The sequence below is a fragment of the Rhizopus microsporus genome, assembly GCF_002708625.1.
Source record: "Rhizopus microsporus ATCC 52813 unplaced genomic scaffold scaffold_7, whole genome shotgun sequence".
In the NCBI taxonomy this organism is placed as follows: Eukaryota; Fungi; Mucoromycota; class Mucoromycetes; order Mucorales; family Rhizopodaceae; genus Rhizopus; species Rhizopus microsporus.
In genome coordinates this window covers 493,555-514,419 of record NW_019671922.1, presented here as the reverse complement: position 1 = coordinate 514,419, position 20,865 = coordinate 493,555, and the positions used below count along the sequence as shown (strand labels likewise).

Sequence of the window (20,865 nt, the reverse complement as noted above, 5' to 3'; positions counted from 1 at the left end):
GGCGATAACCAGCCCGGAAAGAGCAAAGAAAAAAAAAAAGAAGCAAGCAAAGAGAAACTAAGAAGGTGAGCAAGAAAGAGAGCGGATGGGACCAAAGTTTGGTAAGAACCAAACTATCCCCAGCTAGCACCGGTACTGTTCTCGACTTTATGATTTATAATACTACACGTAAGTTTCTTGCAAGAGTAAAAAATATAACATACATTAGGACTAGCTGGGGAATAGCCAGTCTTACTTTTTGAAAAGAAAAAGAAGTCGAGATCAGATTATTTATATGAATTCTCTAACAACTTTTCATTTTGTTATAAAGTGTTGACCACATTTATCTTTTCTTCTCTCAAACAGACAAAATTTATTGCTTTTTTAATAATAAAGAAAGGATTGATAGTCAACTAAAGTACAATTGTTATTGATCTTGTAATGTGTGCGAATAGTTTCTGAAAATGATGTATTTTATTTTATCCCCTAATAAAAATGCCTTTATCAAACACATGTGTAAATCGACTCTTTGAGGATTTGTCAACATGATCCAGACCAAGTGCGTCCTCTTCCTGAAGCCTGGCTTTACGAAGTTCAAAGTCATTTGCATCAATTGGCTCCACTTGTGGTTCTGATGAGTAAATATTTCTAATAACGGTGAATTTAACCTTTTTCCAGTCCATGTCGCCCAATCCCGTTCGTTTCTGTAATCGCTTCTTTGTCTCTTCAAATGTTTCTCCCTACGTTATTTTATCTTTAGCTGAGTATATATACTGTAAATATTTTGGAATTTTTACCTTGATGGCTACAAATCTAAAGGGAGCACTATGAAGTTCTGTAGGCTTATTATGATAATGAACTACTTGTACAAGACGATCTGTATCTAAATTCATTTCCAATTCATCTTTTGGAATCGGCTACCAGCAAAATATTAATTAAACAAAGAAAAAACAAAAAATAAAAACTTACTTCAGCATAGACAATGGCATTCTTTTCGGTTGCTACGTTATCTACAGGTTGTTCAAGGGAAAATTCCTTTGTCAGCTTGCTATCAACTGCTTCATACAAACGAATTTTTGCAGGGTCCTTGACTTCCATTTTACTTTTGGTAATCACTTGATCCAACAACTGTCGCACGGTGCCTGCTCTCGATACGAGAGCTGTCACTTTTGTTTCCTTTCTCAACGTGGGACCAAGCACGCTGACTTCGATGGACCGTTTGGACTCTAAATCAGCCAAATCGACCTCCAATGTCTCGTAGAACAGAATGGGTGTATTCATCTTTTCAAAACTGACAAACTGTTGATAATCAGCAGGTTTGGGCAAATTAGGCATCATTTCTTCTAACTTTGCTGCGGGTTTGTATGCAATGACCTCGCGAGGCTGATGTGTAATTGGATGAGAGGAGGTAAATCTGATTCGATTTGGGTTAGCTCCTATCTCCTTGGCAAGCTCCTGGGCAACAACAGTATAACTAGAGTGCCTGTTCAAGACAAGCTTTGCTTCTTGTTTATGCTGCGTTGAAGGCAGAGGCTTAAATAACACAAATGATCTGTTGTATAATGATGCATAATAGTCGGGTGCTGTTGTAATATATCCCTTTTTTGACAAGTCGTCCATCCTATAAATAAGTGTGTCAGTCGTGCTGCAGTATGCAGGATATATGCATATATACTTACTCTCTTTGGGATAGTGAACTTTGGAAGCAGATGATATCACCATGCTGAATATCTATCTTGCGGAATGTCTGATCAGTCTTGATAGGTTCAATGGACAAAGGTTTAACTTCTTCAAACAGTTGGATTGATGTGCTCTTCTTTAAGCCGGCTCGTTCATTCAAGTTTGATAATATACTAGCAATCTTGTCATTGAGAGAAACAAACATATGACCAAGTCCTCTATGATTCCACACAAGTATGAGTATGGCAGCTTTTCTCCTTCTTTTTTTACCTTAGTTTTTGTTCTTTTACGTCAAAATACTTGACAAACAAAAGTACTTGATCGTTTCGAAGTGAAGGCAATGGCTTATCATTTTCAGACTTTTCTAAATAGAGCTTAGTTAAACCGTTGTTAAAGGCACTACCACAAGTTAACTCTCTCAGCTTTTCAAGTGCTACATTCATACATTAGTTCAACAGAAATCCATCTTGTGGGATGTTCTTACGTAATTTATCCTCAGCACTGGTTAAACATTGGGTAACTCGGTTGGTCTTATTCTGACGAGTCTGGATGTACCACAACCTTAATTGACTTGCTTCCAACTTGTAATGGTCCATCAACTGCTTCTTAAACTCGCTCACTTTTTCTATTTTTGGTGCCTTGAACACTTCTACATGAGGTGACACTTCTAAATAACGATCATCGAATACAGCCAAATTGAATCCTTGGTAGTCTTTAAGTGAATCGTCCGTGATAACCTTTGAAGAAAGAGAGAGAAAATGTTATATCCCATACCATTTACTTACAGCCACTTTGACATTATGTTGCATATCTTGTCTTTCTTTTTTACGCTTTTCAATCATGGCTTTTTCGTCATCCAATCTACGCTCTACACATTGAATTTAGTTTGCTTCTCTCTTTTTTTAAGGGAATTCTTTACTTAGATGAACAGGTATATCTGATTCAAGGACTGGGTCCAAGATATCATCCAGTTTACTCTTTCTGATATAGACGAGCATGTATGCATTTGTAAACTTCTTCATCATACGTGCACTGTTGATTCTTGAATTGAATGTAGGCGATAACAAATCTTTACTGTCACGAAGTGGCTCATCACCATAATTTTCCTCAAATACTTCCTTCTTGGATGCAGGCGTCACCCGGTCATCATCAAACCGGAACCACTTGTCGTCTTTACCTGGTCGAATCAAAGCAAAATAATGACCCCCAGACAAGTCGCCGCTGTGAACAAGCACCCCATGAAGTTGATAATCATAGGGTCCATCCTTGTCACTGTTGGAACAATATTTATCCAAATTGATTTCTGGAGGGAATTCATGTCGGTCGTTGATCTATTTGTGGACATGAGACAAAAAGAAAACATTGGACTATTGTCTGTGTTTACCTTAACCATGGTATCACGCATAAAGTCATACTCAAATCGTTTCAATTGTAAATGTAAAACAGGAGGAAAGTTTTCAAAGATCACACCCTTTTTTGCATCTTGTAGACCGTGTTCTTCAGCCATATACTTGTTATCACCTTCCAAAATTTCCTCTGCAACATAGTCATCAAAGGAATCTTGCAAGTTCTTGCAGCCCTTTACGTTGAGTTGAATGTCATAATAATCTTCTACGCGTGAAGATTCAAAGTCGACATTGATGCATTTGATGTAACTCTTTGTCTTTCCCTGGAATAGCTTTGAAATGGCGCCATCTGCTGGTGTTCCTTTCATCTTTTCCTCCAAGTTGTCCTGAAGTACGCGATTGAATTCCTGGACGTCGTGCTGCATAAAGGCATCGAGCGTGTCCCAACCAAAGGATTTAGTCAGTTCGGTCGTACCCACGGGCGCAGAAGAGTACTGGAGGTTGTAAAAGCATCTCTGTAAAGCCAAGGCAACACTTTTTGTAGGCTCATCATTATCAGTTGGAATATCGTATACGGCCTTTCTGAATTTGTTGGTACAATAGAGAGACTGTAGTAGCGAGTTCATGTAGCATGTTGCTCCTTGATTTTTAATACCAACAAAGCCTGTTTCCTTTCTGGAGTCATAATTCACAAAGTTATGCCAAAGAACACCTGTTTCATCCTTTACGATACGAATAAACACAGACAAGACGATCTCATTGTCTACAAGAAAGGGGCCTGCTTTGCTTGTCATTTTGTCTAAATCTTCAATTTCATAAAAGCGTGTAAAGCCCCAGTCGATTTCATCCGCTGAAAATCTGTGATTAGCATCTATATAAAACTGTTAATTCTTTCATGTTGACTTTCTATAAAGTAAATTCTTCATTACGGCTGCTATAATAGAGTGTCGGGTCTGTAGGGTTGGACACAGCGAGTGCAAACTGCGCACAGACATGCCATCCTTCGGGTAAAGTGCCGTCTTTTGGATCAGCTACTTCCAAGTAAAATGAAAACGATTTTTTCTGGTTGTTGCCTCTTGGAAATAATAATATGCGCCTAAGAGAGATGTCAATATCAAAATATATGCTTGACCTTCCTTTTTTTATATATACCATGGAAAGCCTTTTACATGAAAGACAGGACCGTGACATTTGTCTTCTAATCCTTTCCAATCCTTAATATTCCAGTGAAATACACCTGTTTCCTCTGTTTCTAGGTCGTTATTTTTGGGCAATAGAGTCTTGAGCATAGTCTCCTCTAGATAGCATAAATACATGTGTTATTTAAAGGAAAGGAAGGGGAAAGCTTTGTCTGTTTACCATCAAGCACACTTGGCTTTTTCTCAGCCGTGAGTTCATTCTCTTTAGTGCTTATTACAATTTTATCATTAGAAGCATTGACAACCATGGCGTAACCTTAAGGGAGAAAAAAAAAAAAGGTGTTATGGAAAAGTAATAGAAAAAAAAAGGTGATCCATACTGAGTACAGAAATCTTTTGGAGCCTTTTTAGGAATTTGTGAGACGAGACTACTTTGACTACTACTTGAACACTACAAGAGAATTATATAAGGACATAGAGGGGCTTTATGTACAAAATTCATTATGTATTTGTGGAGTCAGCCTTTGATGATGATAACATTGTTCTACTTTTCTCTCTTTTTCTGTCGCCTTTCTTTCTCAAATAATCACACATAAAGACGATTGATCAATGAATGTATGCGTAAAGGAAGAAAATGAGTGCTCAGATGCTTTCTATCTTTAGGAAAAGCAGAGACTCTTGTTGTTTTTCTACAAGGTGTTTATGAGTCTACCAATTTGTCTATTTCGTTTTTTCTGAAGATAGATTATATTCGCTAATTGTGTCAGCTTTCCATGTTTGTAAACACTTGAGGTTGATACGTGGCAGATCAGTGCATGAGCTTGGCATATTTAAAATAGTATCTCAAAAGGCGCACCATAAGCTCTGTATAATCCCTAAGGAGATCTCGGTAACTGAAAAGGGTAAAAAAAAAAAAAAAAAGGCAAAATCATGGTTACTAAAGGTGTATTACTATATATTGTACACCACAATTGAAGTTAATACCTCATCTTTTATACAGTCATATCAACCTAGGCCTTGTTTGTAATCTTTTGGCCCATAATGAATTGGGTGATAGTATGTCAAAAGTTTTGTAGCGTTATAACAGCCAAGTCAGTGAAATCTTTGTTATTAGCAAAATACACGTTGACAAACAGCTGCGCCCGAAAAAGGACATTTTTAAAAAGGCTTGAGCAGGTTATAGGCGACATGCACCGTAGGTAATGGTAATAAAAGCTTCTATTGTGATAAAGATCATCTTTAAAAGAAGTACATCCTTTTATATAAAAATGATGATTTATGTCTTATTCATACTGATTATAGTCGTTTATCTTAATATTAGAACTAGACGTTGCTATATGACAATAATATACAGGACAAATTGTTTAAACAGCAAAGAGACGACTTTGGAACTCAAATTTTGATCGGACAGCGTGAAGGCTGCGTATAGCTGGGGTCAATGTTCATCAGTGAACGGACTGAATGATCGACAAGGAAAATTCCAAAATTTCCGTTGACCACTACGAAAGACTTCCCGGCGCACTTTCCATGATGAAAACCATAGCTAACGAGTGCTCCTTTGGTTCGATGAAGACTTTCAAAAAACTGAAAGTCTATTTCTTATACACTGCAGGCGCTAGTATATTAGAATTATTAAGTTCATTCACTTTTTAATTATATGCGATGTAGATAGGACAGTTCGGCTCTGGTTTATCAAATATATCCGAGAATGGCCGCTCTTTGAACTTTGGCTTGAACAAAGTCTCGAGATTTAGCCAGGTTTTGATAACAGACTTGAACAAGTGCTCTACAGCATAGAGTTCTATTGGAGTATTAAGGTAAATGAAAATGATCAGGGATTCTTTCTATAGGTGATAACAAAACCAGTGCTAATATTTTTTTCTGCCTGGTATTTAGTGCTTAGTTGAAGAAACCGTCAAGAGTCTCGATATTTTTAAAGAGGATCATGAAACGATTGCAATGCAATCTTTGCTTACTTTTCCACCAAAAGAGACATTGGCTACAGCTGTACCATGCAGTATATTGCAATTAACAGAAGCCGAGAACAAATTGGAGATGTTTCGTTTGGGGCCGTTCTATACCCTTTAAGTATGTATCTTTTCTTTTCTACATTTTACACATGCGGGTTTAAACTCTAAACTTTCTTGGATAGTATGTTCTTCAAAAAAAAAAAAAACAAAAACAAAAACAAAAACCATCATTAACATATTAGCCATATCTATTTTCATCTAATAATTAATATCAAAATGTCAGTGGCAGCTTAGTCTATTATCCATTAGAGTTTTACTCTTGAAAAATGATGAATGAAATATGGAGATATATATTTAGATTATTTTGTTGTTTGGAATAACTTCTTTACGTAAACTGTGGTCAATGTCGACATTTTTTCTCTTTTTCTACTTCAGCAGCTCTATATATAATGTTCTGTATGGTGCTCTTGTTATCTCTGCACACAAATCATGCGGAAATATCCATCAAGGCGGGTTCACCTCGCATCTTGTAAGTATAAAATGATTATTTGCTTATAAATCGCTTTTATAAAATAGAATATTACCATGGTATTATCTTTTTCAGGATGTCCATGTGCGAGATGGTAAAGCATATCTTTTAGGGGGCTTTGGTAACTTGGTTGAGCTATACCCATACACTTGATTTCTGTATGTGTTGCTACCTCTTTACCTATTTCAGCACATCTAACTTCATATTCAATGAACTGGTAAATGGCCAACCTCTGTTCTATTATGCTGTTGGATCTTCTGTCGACGACCGCGAGTTTGCGGTAGATGTTTTTTTTCTAACCACTTACATCGAATACGTTCTTTCGCCAACTTTGCAGTGATTCATGTACAACAAAGAGTGTCAGCTTCAGAATAGTCCTTTAATACTATTTAGGGAAAAGTTTGGGTGCTGCAAATAAGTCGATGGCTAGCAGAGTATATTCTTCAGTAAGAAGAACTGAATATTATTAAAGTAGGATTTGAATGGGAGTTTTACAGGAAAGGAGTACATGACTGCTATTTATGTATAATGTTGTCAATGTATTTCCTTGGGTCTCTAATTATGCATAAGCAAAGATGATTTTTATCGAAAATGTAGAGAAAAAGCTTGCAAGGTTAATGTAGAAACATTCTAAAATATGCATAATAGTAATGTATGGTTGGTATTTTTGATTTTATTCTTATTTATCATCCAATTCTACGTCCAAACAGATGTTATCAATCAGCCTAGTCTTTCCTACAAATACAGCCATGCTAATCACACATCCATCCTGACGATTGATTTCCCCTGTGACCTCTGACAAATCCTTGGCAGAGTTGATTGACACATAGTCCAGCTTCATGTCCCAATCGTGACCTTCACGCTTGACCTGATCGGAAGCGTCTTGGATGATTTGAATGCCCTGTTGAAGGATTGTCGGAGCATCGAGAATACCAGATTGGTACATAGATTCCATATGCTTTAATGACTTATATAGCGTCAAAGCGTACTCTTTCTGCTTGGGTGTCAAATAAGCGTTTCTAGATGAAAGAGCAAGTCCACCCTCATCACGAACGGTTGGACAGATGTGCATTTTCGTCGGGAAGTGAAGATCTCTGATCATGTTACGAATCACAAAGCATTGTTGAACTATTCATGAAATAGGTGAGGAATACGAATCATTGCATAACAGCACTTTACTATCTTTTTGTCCAAAGAACACATGATCGGGTTGAACCTAATGAAAGTAAGTAAAGCAGAGATATAAATCAGCTATTTATCTTACAATGTTTAAAAATTTGGATACAACAGTTGCCACGCCTCTAAAGAAATGAGGACGCGTAACGCCTTCGAGCTGCTTGGAAAGTCCCAAGACTTCGACAAAGGTACCCTTCTGCTTTGTAACATCCAACTCAATACCTGTAGGATACATCTCGTCTACCTGAGGTACCAGCACAGCTGAAGCCATGCCTTCACCAAGATCAGCAAGTTTATCCAAATCGCTCTGTAACGTGCGTGGATAAGTTGCCAAGTCTTCAGTAGGTGCAAACTGGGCAGGGTTGACAAAGATAGTCAAGGCTACATGATCACAGTGTCGCTTGGCGTCTGTGACAAGCGCAAGGTGGCCCTGGTGAAGAGCTCCCATCGTAGGCACATAGCCTAATGTTTTCTCCTCTAATAAAAGTGAGCGTCGCCATTGTCTAAAGTCGGCAATTTTATTAAAGACTCGAATTCCAGAAGGCATTCTAACTAGATAAAAAAAGAAATTATTTACGTGTTATGTGTGCATATGTAATGAATATGATGTGCGTTGATCAATATACAAAAGTCCCTTACTGGTATTCATTATGCTGTTCTTGGTTATTCCTGTTTTTTAAAAAAAGGAAGGGGTAACCTTATCCCCTTTTGGACAAGACGTGACGGTGAAAATGTGAGCTGTAAAGCCCACTTTCCAGGCACCCAATTTCTTGACAGTTTATCTCTCTATTTTTGACATGTTGAGAACTGGAATTGGCCGATCAGCAAGAGGATTCAACGCTTTTGTTCTTCAAAAGAGATACACATCTAGTCAACAAGGCCCAGTAACGATCTATACTGGGCCCATGGCTAATGTTGCCAAAAAGTTAAAATTGTTCTCTATTACATCCCTTGGCCTTGGCGTTGGTATATCTCCTTTTGTATTTGTTATTGATGTCCCTGTACCATTTGTTGCTAAGGCTGCACTTGTAGGCGCAGGTAAAAAGAAAGGAAAAAGAATTGATAAAAAAAGGTCGAACTGACATTTTTTTCCCTTAAAGCTGTTGCTACTAGCGCTGCTTCTACAGGACTTATCCAATGGGTCATGTCACCCTATGTGACAAAGATCACTGTGCCCAAGCAACCTGAAGAAGGACAGGTACCCAAAGAATTGACCATCCATACTCTTTCCTTTACCGCTAGAGATCATACAACGACCGTTCCTGTAGATACTATTGCACCTGCCAGTCGCATCTTTACAACTTGGATGATCACAGACCCTAGTCAGGCTGTTGGGCGTATTGGAGAAAAGACAGCAAAGCCAAAATCACTTTTATATATCCATCCAGAATTATGCCAAGAAGAAGGTGTCATGAAAGATATTATTGAAAAGACAGGAATTGGACAAGGGTTTTGATGACATACAACAAATGCAATGTAAATAATAAAACAGTATTATTTTATTAATTTAACCAAGGATGATCCAATACTGTTTGAATGTCAATGCGTTTATCTACATCCCTTTCGAGCATTTTATAAATAAGATCCACTGAACCTATAACAGAGAGAGAGAGAAAGATATGTCAAAGAATGAATTAAGACATATACTTTTGTATACCTTTGGATAACACAAATGGAATTCTTAACTCTTGACTCATGATTTCATCAATATCATAGAATGGATTCTCACGATAGATCAAGGTGAATAGCAGAATGCCCAAAGCCCAGACGTCCTGTGGCTTACCAGAGTAAGTCTGGCCTCGAAGGATTTCTGGAGCAGCATAATCCAAGGTTCCCACAAATGTTTCGTACTTTCTACCTTGTTTTATATAGGCAGCGCTTCCAAAATCCACGATTTGTACATTCAAGTCTTTATCCACCACTACATTTTCATCCTTAATGTCACGATGAACGATGCGATGATCATGAAGGTGTTTTACACCCAAGGCTATTTGCTTAAATATTTTACGTATGTTGTCTTCATTAATCTGCTCATTGTATTCTATATAATCAAACAGATCCATAGTTTCACGGAATTCCATGACGATGTAATAATAGTCATCATCTTCAAAGTAATCGACTGAAGTGTTGTTAGCAACCGTACAAGGTGAATACTTGAATCACTTACGCATATCACTGATGTTTTTATGGGGTATCTTTCTTAATGTATGCAAAATGTGTATCTCAACGGGTATTGTACCGAGCATCTGATCACTTGTCCAACAATCAATGAGGATCCGTGATTTGATGACATATTTGATAACGACTCGTTTCTATAGAAACAGAATTAACATTCCAGAATAAAACATAACAAAAAAGGGCTTGCCTTTTCAGGATCATCCTTTTTCACAGCTACTTTCACTAAGCCATATGCACCCTGGCCTAACTCATCAATAACAATATAATCATCGATACAGGTTGCATTCGGCTGTTGAGCAGAGTAGAGTATGGCGTCTTCCGGAATTTCCTTTTTCTTTGACCGCACCATCGGAGGTGGCTGTCTTTCATCGACAGGAGGAGGTAAAGAGATCAAGTGTTGATGACCGTATCTCTTGAATGTAAGTTCACGATCAAATGAAATCCAAAGAGCACATTCTTCCTTTTCTTCGACCAGTTTCAATTGAAGCTGAACCTCGAGAGGTGTGCCATCACGATGGATACCAATAAGCAGGGGTAAAGGTTGATTGTTTGGGGTATGAGTCAGCATGCGTAATCGGCTATCAGGACCATTGTAATGATCAACAAGTTTTCTGCATATTGTGTTGTTGATAATGAGTCCATGCTGAAGTAGGTCATCTCGGTTAAGATTTTTGAACAAGGTCGGAAATTGAGGTAGCAAATCAGAAATGTTCTTTTTTAAGAGCTCGTCCTGTGCATAACCGAAGAGACATCTAGCAAAGACCTGGTTGCATCCCTCGATTGTACCATCAAAGCGAATGGTCATGAGGCCAGCAATGAGAGGCATAGAGGTAATATGTATAGTAGTATGATCTAATAGACGAACAATAATGGGAAAATGAGCCCCTTTCTTAGTTTCACTACCAAAGAATCGAGATTGAATCGTGCTTTTCCAGTCGGATGAAGTCAATGAAGGGATCAGCTTGGATAATGGCTCATTCAAGATCTCATCTGTATCATAGCCATAAAGATCTTTTAACCCATTCTTGTCCAAAATATGATGTATGTTACCCTTGAATAGTCTTGATTACAAAAAGACAAAGGTCTTGTCTAGAGGTAACTTACCTCGTCATTGACTCGAATGGTCAGAGTACTTTCATAAACCTCTTCAAATATCCAGATGAAAACAGATTGGCCCAGTTCATTCTTTTTTTCCTTTAACCATAAAGAAGCAGACGACTTGGTTCCGTCCAATTTGATGATGGGAATCTAGTAAAAAGAGTTAATATTTGTATACACAATCATTGTGACCTTACAATTTCTCCGCAGACAATCACTGTGCCTTCATCTGCATGAATACTGCTACTATGGAGTGCCTCTTTTCTCCGTTTCACAATAATTGATTTTAACCGGTTTTGGTAAGAAGGATCAATTAGGTTCTCGATGACTTGTTTTCCGATAAGCTGTTCTTGTTGATCGTGATCGTGACTGACAAGAACATCCTTTGCTATACCATTGGTGATAATTATGCGAAAATCATCATATGTTGTTAATATAGCCTGATTTTGTTGCTGTCTCGTTCTGTTGTGTAAATGTGGGACGTAAATTTGTTCCTCCTCTGCTTCTTCTTCTTCTTCTTGGAAGCTGTAAAATGAAGAGCAAGAAGAAGAAGCGGGAGAGGAGTAGACAGATGGCAATGTCCTGCTCCTTGGCTTTATGCCAGAATGGTTTGGTGCATCCGCTGTTTTTGTTTTCAAGTGAGTTCTTAAAATAGTACAAGTTTCATGTAGTTTTCTTGAAAGCGGTATGTTTGTTGAAAATTGAAAACTGTGTAATGATTCTCGAGAAAATTTAATCATTTCATTTTCTTGGTTATCTTTTTCTTGTTCATCCTCTGCCTTTTCTTGTCTTAATCGAATTAGTCCCTCTGCCAAAGCTTCTTCTTGTCTATAGGATGTGAGTACATATATAAAAAAAATATTTATATTGATTAAAGTGACTTACAATGGATTTTCTTGAATAATGGTTGTATGAGTCATGCGCCCACGTAAGTAAATAAAGAAATAAAAATAGAGAAAAGAAAGAGAAAAGAGAAGAGAGAGAGAGAAAGAGGGGCTAGACAGTGACTTGAAATAGGGTTGAGGACTTTCTAAAAAGTAACTTGAGACAAATTAGGAAATCGTTTTGGGACCTTTTAGGAATTTTTACGAGACGATTACTTATATAGGCCAGACTTTTTGAAATTACCTAGGGACACGATAGGCATTGCTATCAGTCTTTAATTACAGACGCTTGATAACGATAACAATAATAACAGTAATGATATTATTACATAAACTAAGCCAAATAATGTAGTCATCCTCTTGTAAGAAGTACTATACAAAATGTACTTGCAACAGACATTGAATGCCATCACTTGTTATCCTAAGCATCATGTTTCTCTAATAAACTACCAAGGGAGTGAGCATGCTTGATGTATCTTTGCTATATGTTGCAGTTCCTTCAATCCATTTATTAGGTTATGTTAATGCAAACTATGGCTAATAAAATGTGAGTGCGTTAGTATTGTTCATTTCTTAAAAGAGTAAGACATCAAACATAGTAGCTTATTGAATTCAAAAATAAAAATAAAAATTACATCATACACATTATTCGCCTGAATCAATGATAAACTTGCCTTACGCTAGTGTAATTATGAAATAAAAGCGTTTTAATGCACGTTCCCATTTCTTACTTTGCACCTTCCAAGTTTAGCATGCTGATCGCATCAATAAGTGGTTACTGTCTTCAAAGATGCTATATTTGAACAAATTCGATAGTCCGATGAACCTTATAGCTGATCCAAGTTGTACTAGTGTTGGCAGCCGCTTGCTGCTAAATTCTAAAAATTTCCTTGTTTTCAATTTCGAGGTTGTCACTCTTTTGATGCAATCGGCCTCTTCTCGGTGAAAGAGTCAGTCAAGTTCTTAATATTGAACAATGCACTGTTATCGTAATCGAACAAATAGACATGTCGTCTGACGTTCAACAGGGATCTTGATTGTCAGATACACATGCTGTCAGATATTAGTATAGCTGTGAGTTGGCGCTTTTGTGTATAGATTGTATATAAAGCTTTCTGAAATACGGCATTGCTTTTCAGAAGAGATGTGAATGACGAGTTTTATGATAAGGAGGTCTTTTTGATGTGATATATAGTATTGGATTCTTTTAAAAGAAGGCTGTTGCTTTATTTTGGGTTATTGAGTTTATGAAAATAGGTGTTACACTCGATCTTTGACCTTGGTGAAGCATAACAGATAGACTATGATCTAATTTTACACTAGAATATTCAAGCTTAGTACCTTGTCAAGTAACCAAGGCGAATGCTACAGCCATTACCTCGGGAGAGCTATTCTTAGTCATGGCATGACATGACGCAACTTGGGATACTACCCAAGATCCTGACCATTGTTATTCGAACTGCTCTACTTGCGCCAGTGTCTGAAAAACTGGTACACCCAGTGTACCTAATGCAAATAGCACAAATCCAAAATTGGTCCAAGTGAGACTAAATACTTTGTGGCTCCGAAGAATTTTAGACAACATGCTTTTGTTAATGCAATCTTTTCAGAAAGCAAAGTCGTATTTTTGCAATTTTTATAATACAATTTATACGAAAAAGCGACAAGTCAGCGCGACACCTCTTTCCGAAAATAGTGTACCACATAAACTTAAATGACATATAGAAGACGTTACTATTTGGCCAAGATAAGTTTGAGTTTGAGTCAGTATTTTTGTTGCATTTAAAGTAAAATCGTCTTCTGGAAGTATCAAGCTTGTTTCAAATCACTGTATCCATGCATCCAAATGAATACTATTTTTCATTTTCATAACAAATTTAAGTAAATTATACAAGTTTTATGTAAACACAAAAGTTGAACAAGATTTAACTAACAATATGAGCTTTCTCAAATTCAGCCATGTATGCAATTAATGCGTCCACTTCTTCTTCTGGTAATGCGTTATAAATAGAAGCTCGAATTCCCCCTTTTGAATACAAGTTAGATAAAATAACATCATGTGTATGTAAATACTTTACCAACTGAACGATGTCCTTTCAATTGTTGCATATTTCTCTCTTCTGCTCCTTTCAAGAATTCCTTTTCTAGTTCTTCATTTGGTAACTTAAATACAACATTCATACGACTGCGACAGGCTGGTTCAACAGGGCTTGTGTAGAGGTATGAGTCATCAATCACCTTGTATAACTTATCTGATTTGCGCTTATTCTGTTCAGTTATCACTTCTAATCCTCCTTGTTCCTTGAGCCACTCTAAGGTGAGTCCAACCATATAGATGGCAAAGGTAGGAGGCGTGTTGTACATTGAATCATTATCTGCCATTGTCTTAAAATCAAGCATCAATGGACGAATTGGTCCAACCGTCAAATCGACCAAGAGGTCATCACGGACAATAACAATTGTCACACCAGAAGGGCCTAGATTCTTTTGTGCTCCACCATATATCACGCCAAATTTGGAGACATCGATAGGTCGAGATAAGAAATTACTGGAGATATCGGCCACCAAAGGTACGGAGGGATCCACTTCAGGTACAGATGGATATTCGACGCCATGAACAGTTTCATTATCGCAATAGTATGCATAAGCGACGTTATTCTTTTTTGGGTCGCTCAATTGCCATTCAGAGGCGTCAGGAATTGAGCCATATTTGCCCTTACTTGCCTTCACGTCAAACACACGATGGACACGTACAGGATTTCCTGTCACTGTAGGCTTCAAACGCTCAGCTTCCTGTGCTGCCTTGCTTGACCATGCACCCGACACAAGGTAGTCGATCACGATTTCCTCACCTTCTTTGCCTGCTTTTCGAAGCGCTTCCTGCTTGGCCGCGATCAAGTTGTAAAAAATACAGGCAAACTCGGTTGTGGCTCCACCTTGCATAAACAGAATCTTGTAGTTGTCAGGAATATTCATAATTTCTTTCAAGTCGGCTTTGGTTTTGGCTAAAATGGCGCCAAACGGTTTGGAACGATGAGAAAGCTCCATGACGGACATGCCAGTACCGTTGACATTTAAAAACTCTCTTTGCGCCTTTTCCAGGACTTCACGAGGACTATTTGACGTGTGAGATTCAATTTTGTAAAAGTTCAAACTTACATCTTTGCTGGGCCAGCGCCAAAATTAAGTACGCGTGGAGACATGATTGTATACGGAAGAAAAGTAAAAGAGTAAAAATAAACATGGCTTTTATATAATTATCAAATCCATCTCTTTATGACTCAAGCAGATCTGACATCCAATTACGGCAGTTGCATTCGTTTCGATCTCCGTCTATAGACACCCCACTTTTATTGTATTTTTTCTAGTTGAAGCAATAGACTGCATTTTATTTTATTTTTTTCTCTACGTCATGTCTAATTCAACACTTTTCAGTCAGTCCGTTTTACGCCGTGCAACTTGTTTCAGAAGCACTTGCTTAAGACCCACCAAAGCATGTTTTAGTAGCAGAGCCAACAATTGGTTCACTCGCTTCCTTACACCCAAAGAAGAAAAAGATCTCTATCTAGGCATCACAAGTTCATTTCGTGAAAAACTCAACGAACAAGGCACCAAGAGCACACAAACCTACAGCCACATCATTGAGCATGCTATCTTTTCTCGACCTGCGACTGCCTCACCGTCACGACTAGAAGAATTCAAACAAGCAATTGATTCAGCAGGCAAGAATATAGAACGGTTACAGCAAATTGAAAATGAAATGTATACAGAACAGGTCAAGACAACGTCCATGTACAATCGACTGATACGAGCTTATATCGCCAGCGATGCTTTACCACTTGCTGAAAAAGTCATTCATAAATTTGATTCCCGTGGCATCTTTGCCACTACACGCACATTTACTTATATGATTCAGGCCTATATGAAACAAGGCAACCTGAACAAGGCCAAAGATTTCGTCGAACAAATGAAAAGCTTGAGTCTGCTCAAATTACGGTATGGGTTTGACTGTAGCGTGTTACTCAACTTTTATATCGCCTCTGGGGACTCGCATGCACTGGAATTTTTATGGCGTGACATCATACTCCACGCAGATACTATCAAGCCAGGCGTGGGGCTCTACACACAGTACCTAGAGTATTTGATTTCGGATAAATGTCACCATGCGTCACTTCAAGAGTTTGTGAAAGAGTACTTGAGTAGGAACGACCAGGCGTCATTGAATGCTCAACAATATACCGTCTGGATAGGAGCTGTACAGAAAATGTTGTCCTCTTTGCACGATTTGACAGTGGCAGAACACCTATTGCTGCATCTGATCAAACATGCACCAGCAAAGGCAAATATGGATTCCACAAGAGATATCATGCAAAAGATGCTTGTACACTACATTGATGGCGGTCAAGACCTAAAAGCATTAGCACTCTACTACCGTGCGCAAAAGATAGGCGCACCAGATGAGATTTTTGAGCCACGTACGTTGCAACGTATAGAACAAGCACTCAACAAAGTTGAGCATAATGCAAGTCATCAAGATCATCATGTGCTGCTGGCTGAACTCGCACAGCAAAATCACTTTTAAAGCTTGGATGATTTATTAAAATGTTCAACTAATAAACGATTATATCTTTCGGGCTGTTCTTCCGGAATACCATGACCACTGCCTTCAAACAGTTCAAAGCGAACAGGATCGAGTATCTTTTTCATGTGGTATGAGTAAGCGGGTCGGACGAGGTTATCAAATGTGCCTGTGATGATCATCACGGGCAAGCCTCCATGTTTGATATTGACCAATCGGCTGTCCGAGACCGAATGACGAAAACAGGCGGCAAGTTGGGCTAAGTAGCCATGTAACGGTTGACGACGTGTCTCTCGCATGCGCCGAATGAGCAAAGATGATGCCAACTCTCGGTTTGTGGCGTACTTAGTTGAGTTTGCTGGCTTTTGCTCTAACCATTCGGGTGGATAGACAAGGTCAATGGCCGCATTTAGCTGGTCCTTTGGATCACGATAAATAAATGCGATTCTTGATAAGGCAGAGACGGCAGCCCACTAAAGACTAATGAGTCTCGAATGTTTCTAATGTATTTAAACTTACTGTGGGTATATTTCTTCTTGCTGTTGTGCTTGTTAACGTAAGCGATATAAACCGAAAGGGGTCCGCATCGACCATCTCAAGAGATATCATACCGCCCATGGAGATGCCCACGAGGTGAACACGGTCATGCCAGCCAACATGGTCAAGCAATTCCAATGCGTCCTGTGCCATTTGAGATGTACTAGAATACAGGGTTAGGGCGCTCTTATTTCCTTTTTCAGGCAATTTCTTCTTACGAGTAAAGTCCAATGGGGGCATCTGGGAAAATAATATGAATATTTTCACGCTTATCATTTTTTTATATTTATTTGACTTACCAGAATGTCCTACACCTCGATTGTCAAAAACGAGCACACTGTATTGTCCTGTTCCTGCTAGGTACTTTGTCTAGTAAAGATGTTGCATAAATATCAATTGTATCTCCGTATTGGGTAATGTACCTGATAATCCCAAGCACCACAGGCTAAGGCAAGTCCTGTAAATGAAATATATGAGAAAAAGTAGGAGTAAAGGTTATCAATCTTTTACCCATCACCAACATAACAAGCTGAGACCCATTGCCATGTATCTCATAATATATCTTGACAGGCTTCGATTCTCGACTTTGTCCTACTTCCGCATGTCCTTTCTGAGTCAGTGTGTCTGGGTTCTTAAATGTCATCTTTTATGCTCAGAACATGAAAAAAAAGGCCAAAAAAAGCTTGAGCGCATAGACTGGAGTTTTTATGGTGCTGTGACTGCTTTTGATGTCTGTAAACACCTGTTGGCCGTGAGGGCCATCATGAATTATCCCACGCTCCAAAGCACATAAAAATGCGTCCTTTTCTTCCTTTTTTTTAATTCTTTTTCTTTATCAAACCATGTCAATTGTATCTGAACACTCCTTATCAACCGAGCCCAAATGTCTCTGGAAACCCTCTTGTCCTGAGCAGACTGAGATGGAAAAGTTTCGCTCTCTTATGCAAAAAAAATACACGAGTGCTAAACTAGGTAAACCAAACCAAACATTCATACTGGATCATCCTTCTCACGTTTTATCATTTACCAGGCAGTTATCAAGAGCTCTGGAGCTGGTCTGTTCAGAACCCAGAAGACTTTTGGAGCGAAGTGTGGGATTATACCAAGATTGTCCATACTACCAAGGGTGATCAAGTCTTGGATAACTCGGTTCCTATGGATAGCATTCCAGAATGGTTTAAAGGTGCTCGATTAAACTTTGCAGAGAACTTGTTGTGGTGTAAGAGTAAAGATAAGACGGCTATTATTGCTACAGGTAAAATAATATATATTTTTTTCCCCGGTTGTTGTTCTGTGCCTAATGCGCTGACATAGGCGAAGGTCACGAGAAGCGATTTATTAGCTATGCAGAGCTAAATGATAGTGTACTTCAATTTGCTTCTGCTTTGAAGAACCTAGGTATCAAGAAGGGCGACCGTGTGGCTGCTTATATTCCAAACTGCCCTGAAGCTATTATTGCCATGTTGGCTGCCACAAGCATGGGTGCTATTTGGAGGTAAGTACCAAGCATACACAGAAAGAAAAAGCGAGACTTATCACACTGATATATAGCTCTACTTCCCCTGATTTCGGTACCACAGTAAGTGTCTGCTATTTTCTCGTGAGAAAATCAAATTAAAGTTCAGCAATAGGGTGTCCTAGATAGATTTTCACAAATCCAACCCAAGGTGTTGATCTCTGTGAACAAGGTTATTTATAATGGAAAGACGTTAGACCATTTACCTAAACTCAAGACAGTTGTTGAAGGTAAGCTTGCTCTCGAGACAAAATACATCAACTGACACACTTTAAAGGTCTTCCTGGTCTTCAAAAGGTCGTCGTTATTCCCTTTGTCGGCCAAGTAACTCAAGAAGAACTGAAAGATATTCCACAGAGTATTTCATGGGACGATTTTAATAAATCTGTTCCCCAAGATGCCTTGCCTACATGTATTCAATTCGAACAGCTGCCCTTTAATCATCCTGCCTTTATTCTCTTCAGTTCGGGCACAACAGGATTGCCCAAGTGTATCGTTCATTCTGGAGCTGGGTTGTTACTCCAAATCAAGAAAGAACACGTCATTCACGGAAACATGGGGCCTGATGATATCTTCTTTTATTACACGACCACTGGCTGGATGATGTGGAACTGGTTGGTCGCAGGTCTCAGCGTAGGATCCACCATTGTCCTTTGGGATGGAAGTCCTTTCAAGCCTGCACCCATCTCTTTGTGGGAATTGGTGGATGAATTAAAGTAAGTTATGAAAAGAATGATTGCAGATGAAACACTTAATTCTAATCATTATTTACTCATAGAATCACTTACTTTGGCACGTCTGCCAAATACATTCAATCCTTGCAAGAAGCAAACGTGCATCCAAGTAAGTTTACTTTTAGAGATACAAAGATATCGTCTAACCTTATTTTTAAACCAGAGGAGCAATGTAAACTCGATAGCCTGAAAGCCATCTACTCTACTGGTTCTCCACTCAAGCCCGAAAGCTTTGATTTTGTATATGAGCATATCAAGAGCGACATCATGCTCGGCAGTATCACAGGTGGCACCGATATCTGTTCACTCTTTGCAGGACAAAACGCAGCATTGCCCGTCTACAGAGGCGAGATCCAATGTATCTGTCTTGGCATGAACATACAAGCATGGGCTGATCAAGATAAGCCTGTGTTTGCTCAAGCTGGTGATCTTGTCTGTGTGACACCGTTCCCATGTATGCCTGTCGAAATGTACGGTGATGGTCCTGAAAGAGCTAAATACAAGAGTGCCTACTTTAGCGTTTATCCTCATGTGTGGTACCATGGCGACTTTGTCTGGATCAATCCCAAGACAGGCGGTGTAGTCATGCTTGGTCGATCGGATGGCACCTTGAACCCTAGCGGTGTTCGATTTGGTAGTGCAGAGATCTACAATGTCGTCGATCGATTCAGAGAAGACGGTGTTGAGGATTCACTTTGTGTGGGCCAAAAGATTAAAAATGAAGATGATGAACGTGTGGTACTGTTCCTCAAGATGAAGGCAGGACACAAGTTTAATGAAGATTTGGTCAAGAAGATCAAAGTAACTATTCGTAGTGAACTAAGTCCAAGACATGTACCTGCCTTTGTTCTTCCTATTACTGATATTCCTGTAAGTGTCATTGTACTTTTTTTTTTATTCTGAAGCTAACCGACAATATATATAGTATACGATTAACGGAAAGAAGGTTGAAGTGGCTGTTAAAAAGATACTTTCTGGACAAAAGGTCATGGCTACTGGTACATTAAGCAATCCTGAAAGCCTTGAATATTATTACAATATTCCTGAATTAGTACAGTAGTCTCGTCATTTATATAAATAGCTGTCCTTATGTGTGTGTATAAAACAATAAAAAAGCATATAGAATAATTCTAAAGAATGTATCATGGGTCTGTATTTTAATATCAGCGTACACGACGTGTGTTTATTTACAAATAAAATTAAGCAAGTAGTAGTCCTCCCTTGTATTTAGCGTAACCCAAGACCAAAAAAGCACCAACAATAACACCTTGATAGAAACCAATGGCTGAGGGAGAAGTCAAGTAGCTTTGAGCTTCTTGAACCTTGGGTTGCGTTCGTCTCTTGAGATCTTCATATTCAACACGAAGTCTTTCTAATTCTTCTTTAGCGTTGTGTGCAGTCTTGTCAACGGCTTCCTTTGCTCTTTGTTCATTTTCTCTAGCAGACATGATGATGTAATATAAGACAAAGAGAAAAGAAAAAGAAAAAAAGCGCTTCTTTTATAGACTTTTTAGAAAGGA

At 38.5% G+C, this 20,865-nt stretch overlaps 10 protein-coding genes across 10 annotated transcripts; 3 read left to right on the top strand and 7 right to left on the bottom strand.

Moving 5' to 3' along the window:
* Positions 1-409: 409 nt before the first annotated feature.
* On the bottom strand, positions 410-4,555 carry RHIMIDRAFT_226152 (cysteine proteinase). Its single transcript, XM_023607555.1, has 12 exons — positions 4,365-4,555; positions 4,158-4,302; positions 3,935-4,101; positions 3,044-3,876; positions 2,579-2,990; positions 2,445-2,527; positions 2,144-2,396; positions 1,930-2,092; positions 1,659-1,877; positions 949-1,600; positions 777-896; positions 410-719 (listed from the first exon to the last, which is right to left on the bottom strand). The coding sequence occupies exons 1-12, from the start codon at positions 4,450-4,452 to the stop codon at positions 459-461; spliced, it is 3,396 nt and encodes a 1,131-aa protein (XP_023466742.1). The 5' UTR covers positions 4,453-4,555; the 3' UTR covers positions 410-458.
* Positions 4,556-7,290: 2,735 nt separating this feature from the next.
* RHIMIDRAFT_127779 (pantothenate synthase) lies at positions 7,291-8,505 on the bottom strand. The gene is made up of 4 exons (XM_023605496.1): positions 8,459-8,505; positions 7,908-8,371; positions 7,823-7,859; positions 7,291-7,771 (listed from the first exon to the last, which is right to left on the bottom strand). The coding sequence occupies exons 1-4, from the start codon at positions 8,466-8,468 to the stop codon at positions 7,323-7,325; spliced, it is 960 nt and encodes a 319-aa protein (XP_023466741.1). The 5' UTR covers positions 8,469-8,505; the 3' UTR covers positions 7,291-7,322.
* A 111-nt stretch (positions 8,506-8,616) lies between these two features.
* On the top strand, positions 8,617-9,275 carry RHIMIDRAFT_251125 (uncharacterized protein; the record flags this gene model as incomplete). Its single annotated transcript, XM_023610797.1, has 2 exons — positions 8,617-8,857; positions 8,947-9,275. 2 exons carry the CDS (start codon positions 8,617-8,619, stop codon positions 9,273-9,275), a joined length of 570 nt encoding a protein of 189 aa, XP_023466740.1.
* A 46-nt stretch (positions 9,276-9,321) lies between these two features.
* RHIMIDRAFT_201785 (Pkinase-domain-containing protein) lies at positions 9,322-10,346 on the bottom strand (the record flags this gene model as incomplete). Its single annotated transcript, XM_023606570.1, has 4 exons — positions 9,322-9,413; positions 9,477-9,938; positions 9,987-10,124; positions 10,166-10,346. 4 exons carry the CDS (start codon positions 10,344-10,346, stop codon positions 9,322-9,324), a joined length of 873 nt encoding a protein of 290 aa, XP_023466739.1.
* Positions 10,347-10,954: 608 nt separating this feature from the next.
* Positions 10,955-12,060, bottom strand: RHIMIDRAFT_127785 (uncharacterized protein). Its single transcript, XM_023605497.1, has 3 exons — positions 11,981-12,060; positions 11,293-11,923; positions 10,955-11,245 (listed from the first exon to the last, which is right to left on the bottom strand). The coding sequence occupies exons 1-3, from the start codon at positions 12,013-12,015 to the stop codon at positions 11,087-11,089; spliced, it is 825 nt and encodes a 274-aa protein (XP_023466738.1). The 5' UTR covers positions 12,016-12,060; the 3' UTR covers positions 10,955-11,086.
* Positions 12,061-13,634: 1,574 nt separating this feature from the next.
* Positions 13,635-15,339, bottom strand: RHIMIDRAFT_226144 (phosphoserine aminotransferase). The gene is made up of 3 exons (XM_023607554.1): positions 15,139-15,339; positions 14,058-15,094; positions 13,635-14,005 (listed from the first exon to the last, which is right to left on the bottom strand). Exons 1-3 carry the CDS (start codon positions 15,180-15,182, stop codon positions 13,905-13,907), a joined length of 1,182 nt encoding a protein of 393 aa, XP_023466737.1. The 5' UTR covers positions 15,183-15,339; the 3' UTR covers positions 13,635-13,904.
* A 52-nt stretch (positions 15,340-15,391) lies between these two features.
* RHIMIDRAFT_251122 (uncharacterized protein) lies at positions 15,392-16,561 on the top strand (the record flags this gene model as incomplete). The annotated part of the gene is made up of 1 exon (XM_023610796.1): positions 15,392-16,561. One exon carries the CDS (start codon positions 15,392-15,394, stop codon positions 16,559-16,561), a length of 1,170 nt encoding a protein of 389 aa, XP_023466736.1.
* RHIMIDRAFT_306071 (alpha/beta-hydrolase) lies at positions 16,558-17,754 on the bottom strand (the record flags this gene model as incomplete). The annotated part of the gene is made up of 6 exons (XM_023614485.1): positions 17,606-17,754; positions 17,518-17,552; positions 17,395-17,464; positions 17,314-17,335; positions 17,078-17,258; positions 16,558-17,031 (listed from the first exon to the last, which is right to left on the bottom strand). Exons 1-6 carry the CDS (start codon positions 17,736-17,738, stop codon positions 16,558-16,560), a joined length of 915 nt encoding a protein of 304 aa, XP_023466735.1. The 5' UTR covers positions 17,739-17,754.
* A 60-nt stretch (positions 17,755-17,814) lies between these two features.
* RHIMIDRAFT_291594 (acetoacetyl-CoA synthetase-like protein) lies at positions 17,815-20,865 on the top strand. The gene is made up of 9 exons (XM_023613825.1): positions 17,815-18,067; positions 18,126-18,350; positions 18,410-18,590; positions 18,647-18,674; positions 18,727-18,841; positions 18,889-19,327; positions 19,390-19,454; positions 19,509-20,215; positions 20,271-20,865. Exons 1-9 carry the CDS (start codon positions 17,938-17,940, stop codon positions 20,403-20,405), a joined length of 2,025 nt encoding a protein of 674 aa, XP_023466733.1. The 5' UTR covers positions 17,815-17,937; the 3' UTR covers positions 20,406-20,865.
* RHIMIDRAFT_127727 (uncharacterized protein) lies at positions 20,476-20,846 on the bottom strand. Its single transcript, XM_023605495.1, has one exon. It carries the CDS (start codon positions 20,791-20,793, stop codon positions 20,545-20,547), a length of 249 nt encoding a protein of 82 aa, XP_023466734.1. The 5' UTR covers positions 20,794-20,846; the 3' UTR covers positions 20,476-20,544.